General features: G+C 38.6%; 1 protein-coding gene across 4 annotated transcripts in view; it reads left to right on the top strand.

Annotated features, from left to right (window-relative positions):
* Nucleotides 1–23,905, top strand: part of TRPM6 (transient receptor potential cation channel subfamily M member 6) — a 194,674-nt gene that overhangs the window by 139,018 nt on the left and 31,751 nt on the right. For 3 of the 4 annotated variants that reach the window (XR_013828939.1, XM_079925535.1, XM_079925534.1), the window contains 9 exons: nt 2–130; nt 1,428–1,679; nt 3,554–3,728; nt 3,933–4,047; nt 7,520–7,713; nt 10,556–10,688; nt 18,148–19,280; nt 19,426–19,538; nt 23,526–23,649. Coding sequence is in view for 3 of the 4 variants with exons in the window: in XM_079925535.1 (XP_079781661.1) it covers nt 2–130; nt 1,428–1,679; nt 3,554–3,728; nt 3,933–4,047; nt 7,520–7,713; nt 10,556–10,688; nt 18,148–19,280; nt 19,426–19,538; nt 23,526–23,649 (2,368 nt within the window). In the remaining variant the exon portion in view is untranslated. Of the gene's footprint in view, nt 1; nt 131–1,427; nt 1,680–3,553; nt 3,729–3,932; nt 4,048–7,519; nt 7,714–10,555; nt 10,689–18,147; nt 19,281–19,425; nt 19,539–21,833; nt 21,892–23,525; nt 23,650–23,905 lie in introns of those variants that run through there. The other variant, XM_079925536.1, reaches the window with a different exon arrangement.

The following is a 23,905-nucleotide window of genomic DNA, read 5'->3' as shown; positions in this document are numbered from 1 at the left end:
GATGGTGTATTTGGCATTCCTCATGCTGTTCACTTACACCGTGTTGGTGGAGATGCAACCCCAGCCCACCGTGCAAGAGTGGCTCGTTATCATTTACATCTTCACCAATGCCATTGAGAAAGTCAGGGAGGTGAGTTATCCCTTCTACCTTTGTCTTCTACATACCTCTGCTAGACGTGTTCTGCGCTTGGGTGATGAAAATGGAGAGGTCAAGCATGAGGGTGAGTCAGGCAATGATCCTGATTTGTATGCTACAGGAAAGGTAACTAGGGGGAAAATTTCTGATCTCAACCTTTTATTGTTGCCAAATACTTTCTGTTGGTTGCTGCTCTTTGAAAGCAGTTATTTTAGGGGACATCTTAGTGCGTTTATCAGTTCTAGAGTGATGGTATCTAGTTGTTTATAGACCCTCCAACTATTTGATTCCCCAAAAGTGTTTTTTTTTTAATAAAGCTGATGTTTTTTTATAGCCTAACATTACTTGCATATTATTGCGTTCATGTCACAGAGTGTCACATAAATGGCTGAAGTTGTGCAATGTGTAAAGAATTCATTTATAGTTTTTGAAAGTTCTTACTAAACATTTTTGAACATTTAAGATAAAAATCCCTCTGGGGCAAGTAGTCCAAGAAACAAAACTTTTCATTTTTAGTTTGCAATGAGTCACTTAAAACAAAAGAAAAGGAATGAATATTCCTATCCAGTTATAACTGCAATCACATACCGTATGACTTAGGCTGTTTTAGATATCATTGTATATGTATCTCTCTCTACCTCTGTGCATTTACATACAATGATTTTGTCCTAGAGCTGATATGACCAACCTTGTATATTATGTAGAAAACAATTCAGCAGAAAAACCTTATCCGAATTCTACCATTTTTATTATGCTTCAGGGAAAATAGCTTTTTACTGTTTTACATTTAAGTTTGTCTGATATTCTGTTGCAGGGGTAATTTCTTATAATAGTGAATTCTAATATCACGTTCTGAGTAATTTGCTAACTACTCACTAAATTGCAGTAGTGGGGCCAGATTACAGGATTCTCTGGTTTCTTTGCACTAGGCTATATGTCATGAAATGGAATTGCAGCTATATTCCATTGCAATATTGAGTTTTAAATGTCTTGGTGTTTCCCTGTGTTGGTTTAGGATTAATGAAAGCTAGAAAAACTTTTCTTTTTTAAAAAAAAATCTGGTTCGTTTTTAAATAGCTGGCCAGTACTAACAGTGAGATTAAACTACATTTATAGAATTGTTTAAATAATTCATTCCCCAAGGATAACTTACATCTCCAAAATCCCCTTATGAGCTAAGGTTTGGCATGATTCCAAATACTCCTTAAAAGAACAGTTGACGTATTAAAGATCATATTGATCTTGGGTTATAACCCATTCTTTAAGTTTCCCTCTTTCTTTCATCTTTTAGGTCTATATTTCAGAACCTGGGAAGTTTACTCAAAAGGTGAAGGTATGGATTAGCGAGTACTGGAATCTGATGGAAACTGTGGCTACTGGCCTGTTTTTGGTGGGTTTTGGCCTTCGGTGGGGTGACCCTCCTTTTTACACGGCGGGAAGACTAATATACTGCATCGACATCATATTCTGGTTCTCACGGCTCCTGGACTTCTTTGCTGTGAATCAACATGCTGGTCCCTATGTGACCATGATTGCAAAAATGGTGAGTCTGCTGTATAATCTGGTGTTCTTTTAACAGTTCTACTTAATTTCATGGTTCACATACATTGGTTTAACTTCTGAAATTATTTAAAGAAGCACACACGTCATCCCCACTTTCCTTATAACCATAAATTCATATATAACAAATGTCCTTGGATAGCATATTGGGTAATTGATTACAATACTCAGCTTACCCTTTTCGTTAGGGCCAGATGATGGGGGGTTGAATCATATTTGTCTCTGAGCACAGTAATTCCTGAGGGCCAGATTTATGTGAGGCTACCACCAATAATATTTGCTGCTGAAATATTGATTTGTCTTTTTATCTCTCCACCCCCAGCCAACTCTTAAATAGTGATTACTGTGGGCCACAGATTGTTCTGAGTACTTTGTATGTATTAACTCATTTAATCTTCAAAACAACTTTACGACATGGGTACTATTATTATCCACATTTTATGTTCAAGGAAATGGAGTTCAGGTAAATTTCCCAAAGGCGTAAGTCAGGGAGCCAGGATTCAAATCTGGGCCACCTGGCTCTGTCTGCCATCTGAGCTCACTGTGCACTTGTATTAGCCCTGTCCAACTGGCTTTGCACAGGACCTAAGAAAGACAGTACCTCAAGATCATCTTTGCTTTTTCTTCTGGAATACTCACTGGCAGAGAAGGGGCAAGTTCTTGAGAAGGAAAGGTATCGTTGAAACAAAGGAAGAAGACAGAAAAGGGAGAACCTCCAGGATTCCAAAGATAGATTTTTTTTATTTTATACTTTTCTCTTAGACCAGCAATATTTTCTCTGGACTTGGTGACATTGGTATTAATTCAGTAGGTTATGCTGAGGTAATCACTGTATCTCAGTGACTTAGCACAAGTTTATTTCTCCCTGATACAAAGATTGATGTATGCTCATGGAGGCCGCCCTCTACCCAGTGACTCAGGGATCCCAAATCATTCCATCTTGGGACATAGCTGTGTCAACATGTGGCTTCTGAGGTTTCCTATGACAGGGAATAAGAGGGATGGAGAACATCTAACAGCTTTTAACTGCTCTGGATGGGAAGTGACTCAAATCACTGTTACTCCACAGCCCAGTGGCCAGGAATAGGTCAGGTAGCTCCTGCCTCATGGAAGGGAAGCTCATGGAATATTCACGGAGTATGTCTCTGCCACAGGGAACAAGTGGGTTGAACTGATGTACATTTAGTAATTGAAATGAATTATTTAAAAGAGCCTTTAGAAAATTACAGTACATGTGCTATATATACATGTGTGTATAGTACATGTGTGTTCTGTATGTGCTCCATTGTGCATTATAACAATCAGGCTTGCTTTGAATACAAAGACTATGTGTTTGTGAGTTAATGAACCACTGGATTTAACAAACATCATTTTATAGTTGTTTTTGCATCTTTAAAAAAAAAATTCTTCACTTCATTAGGATATTCAGTACCTTGGAGCAGATTCTTGGTCTGATCAATTTCTCAGACTCTAACTCCTGAAGATAATCCTGGGACTAAGGAGCCATTTTACTAATTTGAATATCCCTATTTTTTTTCTTTTTCTAACCTCTGATGAAAAGTTAGATATTAGTTAATCAAACGCTATTCATCACATCTTAAAAAAAGAAGCACAGATCCTCTACAGTTAGCACACTTAAATTACTCCATAGACTACATTGACATGAAACATATACTGTGCAGAGAAAACAAAATGTGTTAGCCAAAGGAAATCCAGCTATTCATGGACTAGGCATTTTGGTCAATGACTAGACAGTCTTATTATTGGCAGGTGTAATTATGATGGCTGCAGGTGTTTGATTTGTTTTAAATTTCAAATCTGTGGTAAACTTCTGGCTGTGCTGTGCTTTTTTTGCAGACGGCAAACATGTTCTACATCGTGATCATCATGGCCATCGTCCTGCTGAGCTTTGGAGTGGCGCGCAAGGCCATACTTTCACCAAAGGAGCCTCCATCCTGGAGCCTTGCTCGAGATATCGTGTTTGAGCCATACTGGATGATCTATGGAGAAGTCTATGCTTCAGAGATAGATGGTACGTAGAGGATTCCGCCACCATGCAGCAATTGAACCTTTGTAGATACTCAGAGTAATAAAGAACCCTGGAAAACAACCATCTGAATCTTAAAAATGTCAAGAGTTTGTGGTATTCTGCTAAGTCAATATGCTAAATATTTGTCTAGAGTCATAGGACCGTGATTCACCTTATCTCTCATTCTTTTAAATTCTTTATTTGTAGTTTGTTCAAGCCAGCCGTCCTGCCCTCCTGGTTCTTTTCTTACTCCGTTCCTGCAAGCTGTCTACCTCTTCGTGCAATATATCATCATGGTGAACCTGTTGATTGCTTTCTTCAAGTAGGTTATTTTAATCAAATACAGTTATTTTGTATGAATCAAAAATGGGTGCAGGTATTTTGAAAGATTCACATGTAACCTTAGTTTTTTGTGTGTTTCATGTCTAATTACTATGGTTTTAAAATATGGGCATGGAACTACTGGCAGGAAGGCAGCAGAATATGAGAAGAGAAAAAACAATAAATAGAGAGTGTAATAACAGCAGACTGAAAGGAGATCATACACTGTAATTAAGCAATAATTTGGAATCGCGGAGAGTAACAATTGACGAGGCTGAAAGTTGGTTAAAGGGTCCTTGATAACTTCCCTTCATTGGCTCTCAGTATATCTCATTCTCTGTTTTCTTCTATATCACTTTTCACTTCTTCTCAGTCTTCTTTTCTGGAGCATCATATTCTCTTCAACCTTTTAACATTGGAATGTTCCTGGGCCCAGACGTTTGTTTTGTTTACACTTTGGTGATCTTGTTCAGTTTCCTGTATATGTATACTGACAAATCCCAACTGATATCTTCAGCCTAGATCTCTTTCTTGAACTTCAGTCCTGTAGATCCAGCTCTCCTGTTCCATTACCAGTCAGATGTATAATATTGGGTTGGCCAAAAAGTTCGTTCGAGTTTTTCATAACCTCTTATGGACAAACCCGAATGAACTTTTTGGCCAACCCAATAGATTTCTGAACTTTCAAATGTCCAAGTTCTTGATCTCCCCTCTTTCCCAACATACACTTATTCTGCTTGTAGTCTTTCCCAAATCTATAAGGAAGACCACATGTTTCTGTCAAAGCTTCATCTTTCCCATTGTTCGGACCAAAAACCGTGGCATTCTTAATGCGTCTCATATTTCTAGCTCTAGACTGTCAGGAATACCTGTTGACTCCATCTTCAAATAGATCATCAGTCCAACCGCCTCTCACCACCCCACTGCTACTACCACAAAGCTTCCTAGTTTATTTCTCTGCTTCTGTCTTTGGCCCCTATATTCTGTTCTCAACACAGTAGCCCTAATGACACTTAAATTTTTTAAATTAATTAATCACTCTATTCCCTAATGACCTTTAAAACATATGTCAGATGATGTCACTCATCTGCTCCAAACCATTCAAGGTTCCCCATTTCCTTCTGGGTAAAAGTCAAAGTTTCTACAATGACCTAGCTTCTCTGCTACTTCTCCAATCACCCATCACACTACTATTCCCCGAATCCATGCCTCTCCAGCCACACTGGCCCCTCACAGTTTTTCAAACAACACAGGGGTGTTTGCAGTTGCTGTTCCCTCTGCCTGGAATGCTCTTACCCCAGATATCAGTGTGGTCCATTCCCTCACCTCCTTCAAGCCTTTGCTCAAATGTCCCCTCTTTAATTAGCCCTAACCTAAGGATATTATTTAAAAGTGCAGCCCCCTTTCCTTCAACCATCTCCTTGGCATGCCTGGTCCCCCTTACTCTTCTTTCTTTATACTACCGACTTATATATACAAATATATTTTATAATTTATCTCTATATTGTGTTTTCCCCCCGTTTATCTCTTATACTGGAATATAAGCTCCACAAGAACAAGTTTGTTTTTTTGGTTTTGGGGTTTTTTTTTTTGGCCATTTTTTGCCCATGAATTTATCCCAGGCCCTGAAAAGAGTGCCTGGCACATATTTGTTTAATGGATGAAAGAAATCAAGTGAAGTGATGGGAAGAAACTAGTATTTTCTGAATGCCTCTTTTATGCCAGACACTGTACTAGGTATTTTATTCATTAATTATTGCACTGAAGAAAGATAGATAAGAAAAGGGAAATCAATGCATAGAAGTTAAGTAAAGAAAGTAGAGGAGATAAAGGCTGAAGGCAAGCAAAATAAATCAGAACACACACAAAGAGGACTGTTGTTGCGTATATATGGGGAAAACATACTTTTTTGCTTGTTACAAGGTTATGTGATAGCTATCATCTCCCTTTAGCCTCACCATTTTATGCACTTGTAACATTTGCTCGTGTTTAATTACTGTAGCTATTTTTTTGACATTTCAAATAAGATTAGGAGTGGGTATGAGATTTTTGTTTCTCAAAAACGGCAGGTGTCAAAAGGGAGGCTGACAAATCCTCCCACAGGCTAGTCTTCTCCCTGAGATGAATACACTGAGGACCATACAAGCTGAGCAACCCCAGATCGGACTACTTGTCCAGAGGCCCCTTTCCAGATTCTGTAATTACAAAGAACCTGAAATACACTGTGAAGATCGCCACCTGCTGGTGGGCAGGCTGTGATCACACTTGCAGTGGGAGTAACATGTAATTTTGGTGGCCCTCAAACTTGATTGTGCAGAATTACCTGGAGGACTCACTGAGACACAGATCGCTAATTGGGTCGTTCTGGATAGGGCCCAAGAATTTGCATTCCTGACCTGTTCTCAGGTGATGCAGTGCTGGTGGCTCAGTGACTGCACTTTGAGAACTACCGTTAAACTCAGTCAGTCGTCAATGTTTCCTTCATCTACTTTATGAACTCTGAAACTTCCCTCCTCCTCTCGTCCTAAGCTGGCTTTCTCCAGGATAGTTCGGGTTCCTTCTCTTTATCATTACTGCAGTTTAGGGTTACCTGCATTTTTATTTGCTAAATGTGGCTGCCCTTCTCAAGTACTTCTCTGCCATCTTTCTCTAAAGAAAATAAATTACATATTAGCCTAAGCAAAATATTAAGATGGATATTCCATTGTGTCCTCCCCACCCATATCATGTTATAGACTTAAAGTTAAATAGTTAAGGGTGAATTTGTTCCACTCACCACAACTTCTATTACAAGTTCTATAATATCAACATATTTACTGCACTATCCGCATATTATAATTGATTAAAGGGAGAAAAATCCCAAGGTGGCCTACCAATAAGGAGTCACTTTTATTGTAAGGTTAATATAAATAATTGATCTAGCTGCTGAATCGAAGCTCTTCTTATTGACTTACTTTAGGATGAATTGATTTTTCTTCCATCTCTTCTTCTTCATTAATATTCTTTCGTTTGAATGTTTTAAGGAGGATTATTCTAGCACTTGTCACATTTGACATTAGGAGAATCTCTTCCTAAGGTTGATGATATAGAGGGACATTAAAGCTATTTACCATGAATGATGAGTTATGGACTGAAAAGACCCTCTTATGTGAGAAGAGATGGTGAATCAAGAATAATGTTACTTCCAGAGGACAGTCTGTTCATTGAATTTAAACTGTTGGCATTTTCTTCTCTCTGATTGTAATTTCTGCCTTTTGCTTATTCTGATTAGCATATTTTAATGTAGAAGGTGATTAATGTATGTTGTTTGGTGGAAGAAGAATCGTAAATGCAATGGATATTATTTTTATTGGCTAACTACCGTCCATGTCAGGCGAACCAATCATAAAAGTTGGAAAATAAAGCAATAATCTAACTGTTATGTTTCAGGATTCCATATTAAAACACTGTCCTTCTCTTACTACAACTTACAGTAACGTTTACATAGATCTGAAATCCATTTCAAATAACCTGTGGAAATACAATCGCTATCGCTACATCATGACCTACCACGAGAAGCCTTGGCTGCCCCCGCCTTTTATCCTGCTGAGTCACATTGGTCTCCTCCTTCGCCGTCTTTGCCATCACCAAGTTCCAAATGACCAAGAAGAGGGTGATGTTGGATTAAGTAAGTTTTCATTGGTGGGGCAGGAGGAAGAGAGTGCAAGAGTGGAGATCCAAGGTGAAGACACCTGGAACGTTGTCGATTAAATTCAGGGCACAGGATGGAAGGCTCTGGGAGTTAACTGACCAAAGAGTATCAGCTGAGCACCTGGGTCTAAGTAAATGCACGGATCTCATTACGTGGTTGTACCTTTCGCTAAAAGTAGCTGATACTTTGAAAGAAAGGAATAGGTAGGAACAGAATCTCTGCTTGGATGTGTAAAGGCTTTTTGTCACCTGGAAAACCCCGTGTTTTTACTCTGCTTAGCTGGGAAGATGTCAGAATAACTCCTAGAGAGTAGTCAGAGTGACCCATACTTATTTCCCTGTTGTTGAAGATGGACTCCAAATTGAAAGGATACAGAAGGTCTTGTGGACTAAGGGAAATAGATAAACCAGACTTTGCTTAGTTTATTCACCAGAATCATGGCTCTCTGGTTCTCTACTCTACTGAATATGGAGATGATTCTTTATAGATATTTCATATTTTCAAGAACTTCAACTCAGGATGCAGAAATGTGGATTGTCTTTTTTTTTTTTTTGGGCAAAGCTTAACTCGACATATTTTGAGATTTTCCTAGTTCACTTTGCTTATCCATATGTAGCATGATATGACTGTCATACTAATTGTCATAAGAGAACATTCCTTCTTGTGGTTCAGAGATCTTTCGTAGTTCCTCTAGGCCCGCTGGTACTAGGCCCATTTCTAGATAATTCCTAGATATAGAGGAAATGGATAGCATAAATTCACAATCCTTTATCTCAATCCCTAAATTCGAAATACATTTGAAAATGGAAAGTCTTTTTCTTCGTAAGTTGGAGAAAGACTCATTTGGACAGAAGAGGCTAACGGGACTAATGTAAGCCATTTATCCTCTTTATCCCTTGTAGTATGGATATTCATTGATTTTTGCTGCAGAAATGATGTGTTTGATTTCAGGGTATTGCCCTAGCTACAACTAGGGATTTTACTTCATTTATGGCATATGCACTATATTACCTTTCCAAAACTAGAAAACTTCTGATTTCTGAAATGGACTGGTTCCAGGAGTTTCAGATAAGGGATTGTGGACTATTTACACATTTCGGTGGGCCCTTAGGAGGACAGATGTTATCACAAGGTTGACAGGGTGACATGCTTTTGCTCCTGTAGTTGAGTAGTTGGCTCCGTGAAGTATTTTCTTCTCTTGAGTCACTTGGTGATTTATTTTTCTTTTCCAGTTCTTTCCCCTAAGCGATTCAGCCTTTATATGGAAGTCAAAGCACAACTGAAGTTAATTTAAAGGCTTATAATAATATTATAATTTCCCGGCTTCTAATGGAGTGCCATCCGAGAACAACTGTAATCTAACAGGAGAGTGTGAACCACTTGAGAGATCCTGGGATTAGCTAGGATTTGGCCCCGTTTTCTAGTACCATAACAAACAACGCTTTCCTGGGCTTACCTTGATCTGAGCTTATAGGATGATTTTGGTATAAAACTCGAGGAAATATTCTGATGGACAGAGGTACATTCACCCTGAACTCTGGGAAATTCTTGAATTTTTGTGAGATTGCCTTTGATTCTCTGTATTGAGGATCAAGACGTTTGCACATGGGGAAGCAGTGCCACCTGGTGGACAGTCACAAGAACGTGCCACATACTGCAAGCTGCACCTATCATTGGAACTGCTCTGTGGGTTGTTTGCTCTCAGGAATCCACAGAAGGCTCAAATCATACAATTCTAAAGTTCCTTACTCATACAAGATTCTTTAATGCAAACACACATTTAGAGTTGAGCGGGGATGGGGATTTTTTTGGTGTCTGAAAGATGCTTCCAAGCCATAAAAATCAGAAAACATTATACCTTTGAGTTGTGAACACCTTTTATGGCTGAGTAGTTTCTTTTAGTCATCTTTTAAAATGAATATTTTTGTCTCTCATTTTACTGGAAAATTACAGAACATTTGCATTTCTAATAAATTCTGGAGAACTTTAATGGTTCTTTTTTTTTTTTTTTTCCTAATTTAGGTGAAATGATTGAAGGAAGAGGGTATTCCAATTTTTCCCTTTTTGCAACAGCATTTTTATATTTAACAAGGATTAGAAACTTGCTCAAAAGATAATGCATTTTTCTGCTAGGTCAGAGTAAGAGTCAAGGTGGTAGACCAAATGTGATTGCTGAAGTTTGATGTAGAATTGCATTACTTTCATAACATCATGAAATGACTTGTCTTTTAATGAATTAATTGTAATTGTCAAGGAAGAAGTATAGCCTTGATTGGCCATTGACTCGTCATAATGTCTCTTTCTTCAGTAGAAGAACTTAGTATGTACAAACTCAGTGTATATATAAACTTAGTGCAACGAGGTAACACTTTCTTATACTTACTGGATTAATTTCAACAGACTTTGACTTCTTCTAACCTTGATTTTAACCTGTAGGTTACTTATTGTCATTTTGAGAGATAAACCAGTTGGTGGAAGAACTTCCATATGCATATAAATGTGGTGAATTTTTATGTGTAAAAGTATTCTAATTTAAGAAAATATTGAGGATGAAGTATCTGTTCCATGAGTCACCTTCAAATTCCCACATCTGTTTATAGGACAAAAAGGAAAGACCCAGCCTGGTGTTTCCAGTTATTTCTACATAGTGCTTCCCAATTAATATTAGGAATACAGTGTGACAAGGCAGCAAACTATTGTCGTGCAAGCTATGGTTTTATCCATTTTTAATACCAATGGAAGAAAAGTCAGACACTGTATCAGCTTCCTGTGGAGGATGAATAATGATTCTTTTTATGCACTATACTTATTTCCATAGAACTCTACCTGAGTAAGGAGGATCTGAAAAAACTTCACAGTTTTGAAGAACAGTGTGTGGAAAAATACTTCCATGAGAAGATGGAAGGTCTGAATTGTAGTTGTGAGGAACGAATCCGAGTGACGTCAGAAAGGTAAAAGTTATATATGTATTTTCACTCTCTAAACTGCTACCTAAACCTGATTCTACTAGAATGTCTGAAAAAAGTAGAAAGGTCTACTTTTAAAACCCAGAGGTTTCGATTTTCTAAAATTTCCTCTAGTATCGTATAATATTCATGCAATCAGTGCACATTTATTGAGCATCTACTATGTTCCAGGCAGTCTTCTAAGTTAGTAAAGATAAATGGTGAATAAGAGAGCAGGGGCCCTTCCTTCATAGCATTCACATTCTAGTGCGTGCATGTGGAGGGGTGGGGATGGAGTGAAGGACAAAAAAGATATATGTAATTTAATGTCAGACAGTAAAAGAACAATGAAGGGGGGAAAAAGTAGTATAAGGGAATAGAGATGGATCGTGGTGAAGGGTCTGCTGGAGTTGGGGGTTGGGTTGGACCGCTTTGGGAGCCTGGTGTAGGAAGGTCGCTCTGAGGCAGCTGAGGAGGAGAGACTTGAGGGAGGTGGAATGGAGCAGCAAACGTGGATGCAGGTGAGTCCAGGAGCAGCAGGGTGCTGGTTGCACTGGGAATCATGGAGTCATAGTCGCGGGGTGCCTGACTAGCACTTGTGCAGTGGAGTTGAGGGCAGATTCACTGAAGCGTGTGGAGGGTGAATAGAAGTAGAGACAGTGATTAGAGGCAGATTTTCTAAGAAGTGTTTCTCTGAAGGGAGGTAAAGAGGGGTATGGGGACATGGTGCGGTTCTTTTGTTTCATGTGGAGATAATAAAAGTAATATATTTGTTACTGGAAAAGATCTAGCAGCAGGAGCCGGAGGGAGGAGGTGATTTGCTGAGTGAAGTCCTCAGGAAGGGCAGTTAACGGTGGGGGCCAGGAGAGAATATGGAGAGTGCTCCAGAGATGCAGCCAGGCTGCGGGAACGCAGTTCTCACGGCAGTCATCAGCTGAGGGTGTCTGTGGGTGTGTGTGATTTGGGGGGGCCGTTCAGAGGCTTGAGGAAAGAGGAGGCGTGTTGGAGAAAGTGGACAGATGTAGAAGCTCGTAGGTCAGAGCTGCTGTTCATGTGCCACTAATCGCAGGTACACAGCACTGGATCAAAATATGGACTGCATGTGATTGTATGCATTTAAAAAATTTAGAAATAATTGACATATTATGTTAGTTTCAAGTATACAACATAATGATTCGATATTTGTATATTGTGAAATGATCACCACAGTGAGTCTCGTTAACGACCATCACCATACAGTTTTTTTTCTTGTGATGAAGTGTTCAAGGTCTACTCTCTTAGCAACGTTCAAATGTACAATACAGTATTATTAACTAAGTCCCCGTGATTATATGCATTTTTTAAAACGCAGCATTGCTTTCTTAATTGGAAGCACATTGGCAGAAGTTAAATGTGTTCTCTTACTTTTGAATACACACGGACCTGACTATAAAATGTTATACCTAATTATGCATATATATTTTCTGATGTCCAAATAGATAGATAGTGAATCCTTAAATATGGCTTTATTTGAAATTGAATCACCTTAAGAACTTTCTAAATGGTCACCTTGGGCGTATGACTTATTTCTGAACTTTTAAAATTAATACCATATTTATGTAAATATATTTTAGGTAGCTGATTGAATTTCAGATCAAATTTTAATAGTGAGGAAAAAATCGAGTATCAAATAACAATTTGTGAACCCACAACATTCTATTTTACTTAAATAATATCTTTAGGCCAAAACTCTGTGAGCTTCCTTCTTTCCCTTTCGCCTTTCCACACGTTCTGCCTCCTTTGTAGCTATGCTCATTGAGGCCTGCGGGCCAGCTTGGTTCTGCTTTGTATATGTACCCAGATAGGAGTTTACAGAGCCGGCATGAAGTCCTGCTTCTAGCTATGTGTACTTGGGCAAGTTTACTCTGGGCCTTGTTTTCTTCTCTGTAAAATGGACACAAAAATAGACCTACCTTTTAGGGTCGTTGTGAGGATTCCATGGGATAATATAGATGAACCGTGTGGCAGTGTGCTAATGGATAGTAAGGGAGTAGTGAAAGTTATCTATTATTATGTAAAATTAGGCTCCAATTTTGTGAGTATAATTTCTTCTAAAATACATATTCCCTTCCAAACCTTAAGAAAAGGGATGTAAATAGATAAGATGGGTCAAGATAGGCACCTCCGCCCCCCAGTATTATGCACTGGAACAAGGTCATGGAGAGCCCTTCACTTTACACTATAAACTAAGGAAAAATTTTAGATGGTCAAACAGATTTACCTTCTAGGTTGTTAGCATATGGATTTGAGGAGTCAGAATTGGAACTAGGGAGACCGCTCGAGAGATTGATACAACACACAGATGACGCCCAAGGACTAGCCAAATTGGTGGTGGCATTGAAAGAAGTCCATTTGGTCTGCTGTAACAAAATGCCGTAGACTGAGTGCCTCATAAGCAGCAGAAAGCTACTGCTTACAGTTCTGGAGGCTGGAAGACTGAGATTAGGGGGCAAGGACGGTCAGGTGAAGGCCCTCTTTGGGATACAAACTTCTCATTGTGTCCTTACGTGGTAGAAGGGGCTAAGGAGCTCTATTGGGGTCTCTTTTATGAAAAGTAGAGCACTGATCCCATTCGTGAGGGCTCCACTGTTATGACCCAATCACCTCCCAAAGGCCCCACCTACTAATACCATCACTGTTGAGGCTTAGGATTTCAACGTGAATTTTAGGTGGGGACACAAACATTTAGGCCATAGCAAAGAGGATAAAGGCATATTTAGAGAGGACAATTCAAGAGGTGAGTTAAGGATTGGCTGTGGCAGTAAAGGAGAGAATGAAGTCCAGGATGACTCATATCTGTAGCAGGGTAATTAGGTGAAAGGTGGCACTAAAAGATAAAGAGTACAAAATGCATGGCAGGGAGGGTGGGGGAAAGCAATGAGGTTTAGATTTTGTTGAGCCTGAGATTCTGGTGGTGCGTTTATCCAGAGATGTCTGGAAGGCTTTACATACGTGAATCTGAAGCCCTAGGGCAAAATTTGAACTGGACAAGGAAATTTGGGAGTCATCTGCGTATTTTAGGAAAATAAAATAATGACAGAGGAAGCGCTCATGCTCAGGAAGCAAGTGGAGTGAGGAGACTCAGTGGGTTGAGGGTCTCACCCTGAGAGGTGTCAACACCTGTATAATGGACCGAGGAAGAGGAACTAATGGAGAAGACTAAAAAGAATTGATCAGAAGAGTATAACGAAAACCAGGAGAAGGTAGTATCATGAGTCAAGTGAATACAGAATGAAAACTGGAGAACCAGACATTAAAAAAAGTAATTTAATAATAATAATTAGTAATAATAATACTAATAGTAAACTGAACACCAGTAATCATCATATGCTATCACATTTATCTTGAATTTTTTTCTTGGGATTTGAGTAGAGAAGGATTAGATGGTAGATGGTTATGTAGCTTCTGAAAAATATTCTAGATGCTTTCAAGGGCTCTAGTATTTGATTATGAAGCCCTAATTTAACTTCAAAACACAGTCGATCAATTTTCCTTCTTGATAGAGCTATCTCACCAGCCCTCTTTTTACATGGTTGTCCTTGTTGAGGTCATTCTGGGGAGCTTGTAAATGAAGTATGGGAGAGAGGGAAGAATATTTTCCAGTGGTAACTCAGCAGTAGTTTGAAGAGGGAGCGAAAGGAAGTTAGGAAGATATTTGCATGTTTGCCTAACTCTGAAGAAGAGATTACCTATATCTTTACAGAGTTAAGTGAATTGTAAAAAAGGAAGGAGAACATATTAAGGCTGTTTCATATCTTACTTTCTCTATTTGGAACGCCAGCTACTTTTTGTCCCTAGTAACGTAAGCCAGTGTTTTTCCTCTCTATGTTCTATGGAGTAAGATGTTAACTAGGTATTTTTCCATATTAAGCATGTTTGGGTACGTCATATTTGGGAAATACTACATTTAAAAAAAATTTAAACACTTTATCATAATGGGCATTGTGACTCAGTAGAGTTATAGTTTGAGCTCTTCCTATAATCATTTCGCCATGAAACCTTACTGAGAAACCTTTGTGAACAACTCCCAGCATGGAAAATGTGGGTGCAATTCATTTACCCCTTCACGGGACTCTAGGACCCCAATAGAACTTTGCCTGGATCCCTGCTGAGTTGCTGAGAGGTGCTGGAGTGCAGTGGTTAATGCCATTGTATATGGAGTCACACTCTCTGGCTTTGCAGCCTCACTCTGTCATTGACCATGTGACTGGCCATGTGACCTCTTTTCATGAAGGGATAGTAGGGTGGTCATGTGGATTAAATAAAATAATGTAAAATGCCTGGCACATAATGAGTGCTCAGTGAATATTATGATTATCATGATGATTATACTTGTTATAATTTCATTTTACAATATCTGGTCCAGAGACCCACAATGAAATAATAACCGTACTGGTTTTCCCACCACCCTCAAACCTTGCACAAAGGAAACTAAAATTACGAGAATTTCTTTTACATGTCAGAATGACTAAAAGACTAGATTAAATTAATGTAGATGGTAGCTGAGGGATATAATTAAAATATATTTCATAGGACATTGAGCTTTAGAAAAGAAGTGCCTTTGAAAGCAAGAGGACCTGATTTGAGAGTGACCCGGTTATTTGCCTAAGTCTCTATTGTAGCAATGTTACCTGTGCTGTGAATAGTTGCTGGTGTCTGCTGTATCCCTTCCATGTGACTGCTGCTAATGGAACTTAATGAGTTTCCATTACTGCTGTTTGGACTGTACAGTTTTTGAATTAGTTGAAACAGTGCACTAGACGGAGAGGCTCTAATTAAGCATATTTGGAAGGGAATATGCATATATTTTGTTCTCTTTTCTTCATCATCCTTGCCAATTCTAGGTTTATAGGTTCCAGAAGGTCAAGAAGCCTTTACTAAGGCACTACTGAGTTATAGAAGTTGAAGCAAGAAAGAGAGGGTTCCACCCACATAGGTGATAATCAAAATTATACCATCCTCTTTATTCTTTAACTCCTATCTACAAAGCTTCCAGGAAGAAGTGGAAGATTTCTCAATCCATGTGACTTGAGATATATTCTAGAGAGGGGATGTCTAACACTATTTTGAGAAGTGCTTGCTACAGCTGAGTGCTAAGCTCTTCATGGTATAATTACTGCTTTTCCCAGCCCTCAAATAAGACTGGGGGCAATTTGTTATTTCTGCATACGGTCATGTCAGCCATGAAACTGTTGGTTTCCTCCCTTGCAATTTTTCACTTTATTCCTGTTTATCAAAGATTTTCATTATGGGGAAATTGGAAAGTATACTCCTTCCTCCAAATAAAAGAATGAAACAGGGAGAAAAGGAAGAAAAAAATGTCACAAGCTAGAGTCCACTGTGAAAAATGTGGTCTTTTTCCATTTAGTCTTCCAGATATTTTTAGTTAAAATTATACAGGTTTGCATTTTGTCCCCCTACCCACCTTACACATCAAAAACATTTCTCCAAGTAATTAAATATTCCTTGTAAACATATTTTAATTTTTACTGTTTCTTGACTTACAAAGTTTTTATCACAAATTTAAAAGTATATAATGCAGAACACCACAGACATCCACATCCCCACCCCTGCTGTCAGAAATAGACAAAGAAAATGACTACTAACAATGTAAGTATGATTTTTAATGGCTGCATAATATTCTATCTCATCTGTCTGCCTTAGCATAGTAAAATTCCTGCCTCTTTATTTGTCTTGGCTATTTGAACATTCCAATGTTGCATCCCTGCCAACCTTGAGTCACTAAATCTCTTTTTAAAAATTTGCTAGATTAAAAAAATGTCACAGTGTAGACGAACTCATTGTTGTCTTATTTTTATTGATAATTTCTCTGCTTACCTAATGAGATTGGATATTTTACCACGTTTCATTCTCTTTTGTGAATTATCTATTCATGTCCTTTGGGGTCTTTGTATTATTTTTCCTCAACAATTTGTAAAAACTTTTGACTATTTAGGGGATACAAACACCTCACTGTATTTGTTAGAATAATTTCCTGTTTATTTTTTGTTTTCAAATTTTGTGTTTTATTTTCATGTGTATGAGTTTCATTTTATGTAACCACAAAATATGTATTTTGTAATTTATTTTATTGATTGTTAAGCTTAGATAACTGTATTAATTTCCTAGGGCTGCCATAATAAAGTAAACTGGGTGTTTACTGGGTGTCTTACAACAACAGAAAACTGGGTGTCTTACAACAACAGAAATTTGTTATCTCACAGTTCTGGAGGCTAGAAGTCCGAAATTACGATGATGGCAGGTCCATGTTTTCTCTGATGGCTCTAGGGAAGAACTCTTTCCTCGCCTCTTCTAGCTTCTGGTGTTTGCTGACACTCCTTGGTGTTCCTTGGCTTGTAGACTCATCACTCCAGTCATAAGGTGGTCTTCTCCCTGTGTATCGTCACACTGTCTTCCCTCTATGTCCAAATTTCCCTTTTTTATAAGGATATGAGTTGTATAGGCTTATGGCACACCTTAATGATCTTATTTTAACTTGATTACCTCTGTAAAGACCCTACTTTCAAATAAAGTCACATTCTAGGAGTACTGGGGGTTAGGATTTCAACATACCTTTTGGGGCGGTGGGGAGGACACAAAACAAAACCTATCCCCGTACAGAGGTATTTACAGAGATATATACAGATATATTTTCTTTGTTCTTTCTAATTCTCTAAATGAAATCAATTGTTACATTTAATTTGACTCTACTTGCAATTTACTTTTGTACTTGCATAGCTGAAGGTGCCTTGTGTTGCTTTTACATGAATCAATGGGTAGACATCATAATTTTGGGTTAAAGTATTCAAAGTCATTTAAAAATTTGCCTTGGGCTTTCTCTGAATGTAGGTCTTTTAAAATGGGTTTTGTTTGAAAGTTGGGATGCCTGGTTGTACTGTAGACTTGGAATATTATTCTAAAAGATCTGTAGTTTTTTTTTTCTAATTATGTATTTGCTTATTGATTCTGTTCCTATCATTCTAGTTTCTTCCTCAGGATTTCCTTTCTCTACCAAAATAGCACAGTGCTGGACAATAAGAGATATTAAAATGTTTGCCTTGTAAATTAATGAATATCTTAATGAATACAAATGGGCTGATTGATGAGATGATTGAAGGGATAACTAGCAGGAAGCTGGAAATGTGACTCTGAAATATTGGAGAGAAATAAGGGGTAGAAATACAATTTGTAATTTTCCTTATTAAGGTGATAGTGGGAATTACAGGAGTGGGTGAGATCACCTGGGATGAGAGTATGTGTTGGATAGAGAAGAAGGCAGGAGACAGACCTAACTTTGGGAAGCGGCTTAGGCTGAGGAGCCACCTAAGGATGGAAGCAGGACAGGAAGAGAGTAAGGCAAGTTCCCACTTACTGTGTTTATTGGCTTACTGTGCTTATTGGTTTTCTCCCTCCCTTTTTACCTTAGGGTTACAGAAATGTGCTTCCAACTGAAAGAAATGAATGAAAAGGTGTCTTTCATAAGGGACTCCTTATTGTCTTTGGACAGCCAGGTGGGACACCTGCAGGACCTCTCTGCCCTTACAGTGGATACCTTAAAAGTCCTTTCTGCTGTTGACACCTTACAAGAGGATGAGGCCCTCCTGGCCAACAGAAAGCATTCTACTTGCAGAAAACTTCCCCACAGCTGGAGCAATGTCATCTGTGCAGAGGTTCTAGGCAGCCTGGAGATCTCTGGAAAGAAGAAATACCAGTGTTATAGCATGCCCCCTTCTTTGCTGCGGAGCCTGGCCAGAGGCTGGCATCCCCCACGAGTGCAGACAGGGCCCTTTCTTGAGATTACAGACAGAAAGTTTTCAAATGTAAGAGATGACCAGGAAGAGCAAGAAACAGAAAATAGTATAGTTGCTTCTGGGGTGTCCCTGAACAGGCAAGCACACCCAAAGTATGGCCAATTTCTCCTGGTCCCTTCTCATCTAGAGCAAGTTCCTTATTCTGCAGAAACCAACTTGCCTCTGTCCAGACCATCTTTGGAAGCAGGTACAGATGTGCTGGCAACTGAACATGTCACCCAGAGTGCAGTCCCTGTTCATCTGATGTGGCAGACCCCGGTTGTCTCAGCCCAGGGCTCAGTGGTGGAAACCAAGGAGCAGTATGAGTCACTTGCTCAGTTACCAGCCAGACAAGACAAGGAGGAGCAAGTGCTACCCACATTGATTTGCACACCTGCACCCGTTAAAGTGACCTCCCTCCCTTCCCAAGTCAAGAGCATGCAAACTGGAGGTGGATATGTGAACTGGGCATTTTCAGAAGGCGATGAAACTGGTGTGTTTAGCACCGAGAAACAATGGCAAACCTGCTTGGCCTCCACTTGTAACTGTGACTCCAAACAGAGTGAACAATGTCAGAGGCAGATCCGGGACAGATCCCTATCTGATAACTCAACAAGATTGGCCCAGAGGGATTGCTCAGAGGTGGGACCATGGCTTCAGCAAAACACATCCCTTCGGATCAGTCCCCTTCGTAGAGACAGGCCCTTCATTAGGAGTCAGAGTTTGAGATTGCACAAAGAGGAGAAATTGAAGATCTGTAAGATTAAAAGTAAGAAGTAAACATATTTACAACCAGTATTAAATTCTTGCATTGCTACCATTCTCATTCTCCCCATTCTGTCAGTCCTTTCTGTGAAACAAAATGGTTCCGCCTACCATCTTACACTTTCTCATGTAAATCATTTCCCTTACAGATCTTTCAAAATCCTCAGAGATAGGACAGTCAAAATGGATCAAAGCAAAAATGCTAACCAAGGATAGGAAATTGTCAAAGAAAAAGAAGAAAACACAAGGACTACAGGTGCCAGTAAGTGTCTTTTGTGTTTTTGGCAATTGAGGTAGTATCCTAACTTAGCTTGGTTTTTCTCTATTCTAAAGTGCCACGTACACAAAATAGCATTGTCCTGGAAGGAATGAAGATGAAAATTTAAGAGTCAGCAAAGTGGATTTGCCACAATTCATTTGTCAACTCATATGTTGAAAGACATTTGTGTTATTTTCAGTTTTTGGCTATTCCAAACAAAGCTGTTATGAACATTTGTGTACAAGTCTTTGTGTGGACATACGTTTTAATTTCTCTTTGGTAAATATTTAGGAGTGGAATGCTAGAGTCTTATAGTAAGTATCTGTTTAATTTTAGAAGAAACATACATCCCCACCAGCTTATGAGTAGTAGTTTGAGAGTTCCAGTGGTCCACATCCTCACCAATCCTTAGTATGCTCAGTCTTTTTAATTTTAGCATATTAGTGGGTGTGTAGTGGTATCTCACAGTTGTTTTGTTTGCATTTCCATAGTGACTAGTGCTGCTAGGTATCTTTTCATGTGCTTATATTCCATCTGTATATCTTTTTTGGTGACATATCCATTCAAATCTTTTGTTCATTTAAAAAATTGGGTTGTGGGACTTCTCTGGTGGTGCAGTGGTTAAGAATCCGCCTGGCAGTGCAGGGGACACGGGTGCGATCCCTGGTCCGGGAAGATCCTGCACGCTGCAGAGCAGCTAAGCCCGTTCACTACAACTACTGAACTTGTGCTCTAGAGCCCATGAGCCACAACCACTGAGCCTGCGCACCACAACTACTGAAGCCTGCGAGCCCTAGAACCCATGCACTGCAACTACTGAAGGCCATGCGCTCTAGGGCCCACGTGCTGCAACTACTGGGTCCATGTGCTGCAACTACTGAAGCCCACGTGCCTAGAGCCTGTGCTCTGCAACAAGAAACCACCACAGTGAGAAGCTTGTGCACTGCAACGAAGAGTAGCCCCCGCTCGCAACAGAGGAAAGCCCGCACACAGCAACAAAGACCCAACACAGGCAAAAATAAATAAATAAATAAATAAATAAATAAAATTGGGTTGTTTGTCTTGTTAGGTTGCAAGAGTTTTTTTTTTTTTTTAATTTTTATTTCTTATTCTAGATATAAGCCGGTTTTTGGATATATGTTTTGCAAATATTTCCTCTCGGTGGCTTGCCTTTTATTTTTCATAAATGTCCTTGAAAACATAGGACACTTTTATTTTGATGAAGTCCAATATTTGACTTTTTTCTTTCATGTCTATGCTTTTCATATCATATTTAAGAAATTTTGCCAAACCCAGGATCACTAAGAGTTTCTCTTACGTTTTCTCCTAGGAATTTTATATTTTATATTTAGGTTTATATATTTCTGATTATTTGTTGGTGGTATATAGAAATATAATTTTTAAAATATTGATTTTGGGGCTTCCCTGGTGGCGCAGTGGTTGAGAGTCTGTCTGCCGAAGCAGGGTACACGGGTTCATGCCCCAGTCCGGGAAGATCCCACATGCCACGGAGCAGCTGGGCCTGTGAGCCATGGACGTTGAGCCTGTGTGTCCAGAGCCTGTGCTCCGCAACGCAAGAGGCCACAACAGTGAGAGGCCCACATACCGAGAAAAAAAAAAAATTGATTTTGTATCCTACAACCTTGCTAAACTTACTTATTTGTTTGAGTAGTTTTTTTTTTTGTTACTTCTTTAGAATGTTCTATGTAAATGATCAAGTTATCTACAAATGAAAATACTATTACTTTTTCCTTTCAAATCAGGATGTATTTTATTCCTTTTTCTTGCCCAGTTACATTGGCTAGTACCTCTAGTACAATACTGAATAGAAGTGGTGAAAGCAGGTAGCCTTTCCTTGTTTCTTCTCTTTAGGCGGAAAGTATTTAGTCTTTTAGCAGTAAGTATGATGTTAGCTGTAGGGTTTTTATTTGGATGTCCTTTATCAGGTTGAAGAATTTGCCTTCTATTCTTACTTTTCTGAGAATTTTTATTATTAATAGATATGACATTTGTCAAATGCTTTTTCTGTGTCAACCTGTATGGTCAGATGGTTTTTCATTTTTATTGTGTTAATATGATGAATTATATTAATTAATTTTATAATGTTAGAAGTAATGTTTAGAATATTAAATCAGCCTTGCTGGGATGAACCACAACTGGTCATGATGTATTATCTTTTTTAGATGCTGTATTCATTTTGCTAACATCTTGATACAATTTTATTGCATCTTTTTTCTTGAGAAATATTTATCTTTAGACCTCTCTTCTTGTAATATCTTTGTCTGGTTTTGGTATCAGGGTGATGCTGGGCTTATTGACTGAGTTGGGAAGTGTTTCTTCTTCTTCATTTTTCTGGGTGAGTTTGTATAGATATTATTTAAATCTTACTTATTTGGTAGAATCAACAGTGAAACCTTCTTTGTGGGAAAGTTTTAGCTACAGATTCAATTTCTGTAATAGATATAGGGCTATTCAGGTTATGTGATTCTTCTTGAGTGTGCTTTGTGTCTTTTGAAGAACCTGTCCATTTAAGGTTTTAAATTTATTGGCATAAAGTTTTTTATAATATTATCTTATTATCCTTTTATTGTCTGAGAGATCTGTAGTGACCTCACTTCTCTCTTTCCTAATATTTTATATTTGTGTTTTCTCTTTTTGTTTTATGATTAGTCTGGCTACAGGTTTATCTGCTTTATTGATATTTTCACAGAACCAGCTCTTGGTTCATTGATTTTTCTTTGAATTCTATTTCATTGATTTCTGCTCCTTATTATTTCCTTTGTTCTGTTTACTTTGGGTTTAATTAGCTCCTTTTTTGTTTTTGTTTTCTTTGCTAGTTTGTTAAGGTAGAAGCCTTGGTCGTTGATTTGAGACTTTCTTCTTTTCTAGTGTAGGCATTTAGTGCTATAAAATTCCTTCTAATCATTGTTCTAGCTATATCCTACAGATTCTGATATGTTATGTTTTCATTTGCATTCAGTAAATCTTTTTGTTTATTGTTAGGAAGCCTTAGATCTGAGTTGACAATTCTGCAGGACTTCACTTTTCATGATCTTAATGCCCTGCTTCATTTTTCTGTTCTACATGTATTTTTCCATATAATAACATGTGTGCATTTTTCAAAGCACCTCAACTCTTTTTAGAGTGAGAAGCAGAAGCAAAGAGATAAATATTGAATCAATTATGTAACATCACCTTTTGGAGGAGAGACTTAGCTTTGATAAAGACTCTTCTTTCAGGGAAAATGCCATGAATTGCTGGGACCCCATAAAATATGAATTTAAATAGAATTATTTTGGAAATAGTTAAAATGGCCAGAGTTAAACTAGAAATTATAACTGAGCTCAAGTACTATAACTTGCATTTATTTGTTGTCCTGTAGTTTGTCAATTTATCTCATTTCTTATCTGTCCCTGGGAAGAACATAAGGCAGCCATTATTATTGGCTATCTATTATTTTAAGGATGAAGGGAATGGAGCTCATAGACATTACATGATTTTCCCAGTTCATATAGCTTCTAAGTGACAGAGCTAGAATTCTAACAAGTTCTTTTGGATCCAACCCTTACATTTTTGTTGTTTTGCTCTCTACCAGTAGTTCTCAAACTGTGGTCTCCCATCAGCTTTAGCACCACCTGGAAACATACTAGACATACAAATTCTCCCTCCCCCCGAAGACCTACTGAATCACAGATCCTGAGGGTGGGACCCAGTGATCTGTGGTTTAACACAGTCCTGGGTGATTCTGATGCACACTCAAGTTTAAGAACTGCTCCCCACCCTGGTTCTCAATCATGACTGCAGATAGAAAAGTCACATGGATGCTTGGGTCCTGCCAGCATGAGTGATGGAAGTTCAAACCTTCAGGGTGATTTTAATGTGCAGCCAATGTTAACAACCACTCCTCTTCAACATAGTACCTCTATTAATGTGATACAAAACGTATTCAGATTAATGTCACTGTGTTGCAACGAGTGTTTTTCTCTCCAGGTCATAACAGTCAACACCTGCTCTCAAAGTGACCAACTGAACCCAGAGCCAGGAGAAAATAAGATCTCAGAAGAACAGAATTGCAGCAAGAACTGGATTCCGGTGTCCAAATTTAGTCAGATAAGTATGTAACAGTCTACACTCTTGAATCCTAAAAATTCTGGTAGTGTTTTCTCAGGGTATGATCTTTAGACCAGTGGCGGTCCCTGCTGTTCTTTCAAGTGGGAGATGAGAGAATGACCACACTCTCTTAGGAAAATAGCTCTTTTCTGGTTTTAGTTTTTATGAAGGGGATGCAATTTCCATTTGTTTAATGGAATAGTTTTCAGAATTTAGAAAAGAAAAATTAAAATTTAGATAGTCTCATATTCAGAGCTGTT

Source organism: Stenella coeruleoalba (genome assembly GCF_951394435.1).
Source record: "Stenella coeruleoalba genome assembly, chromosome: 7".
In the NCBI taxonomy this organism is placed as follows: Eukaryota; Metazoa; Chordata; class Mammalia; order Artiodactyla; family Delphinidae; genus Stenella; species Stenella coeruleoalba.
Note: the sequence above shows the minus strand (reverse complement) of the source record. Positions and strands in the feature narration are given on the sequence as shown.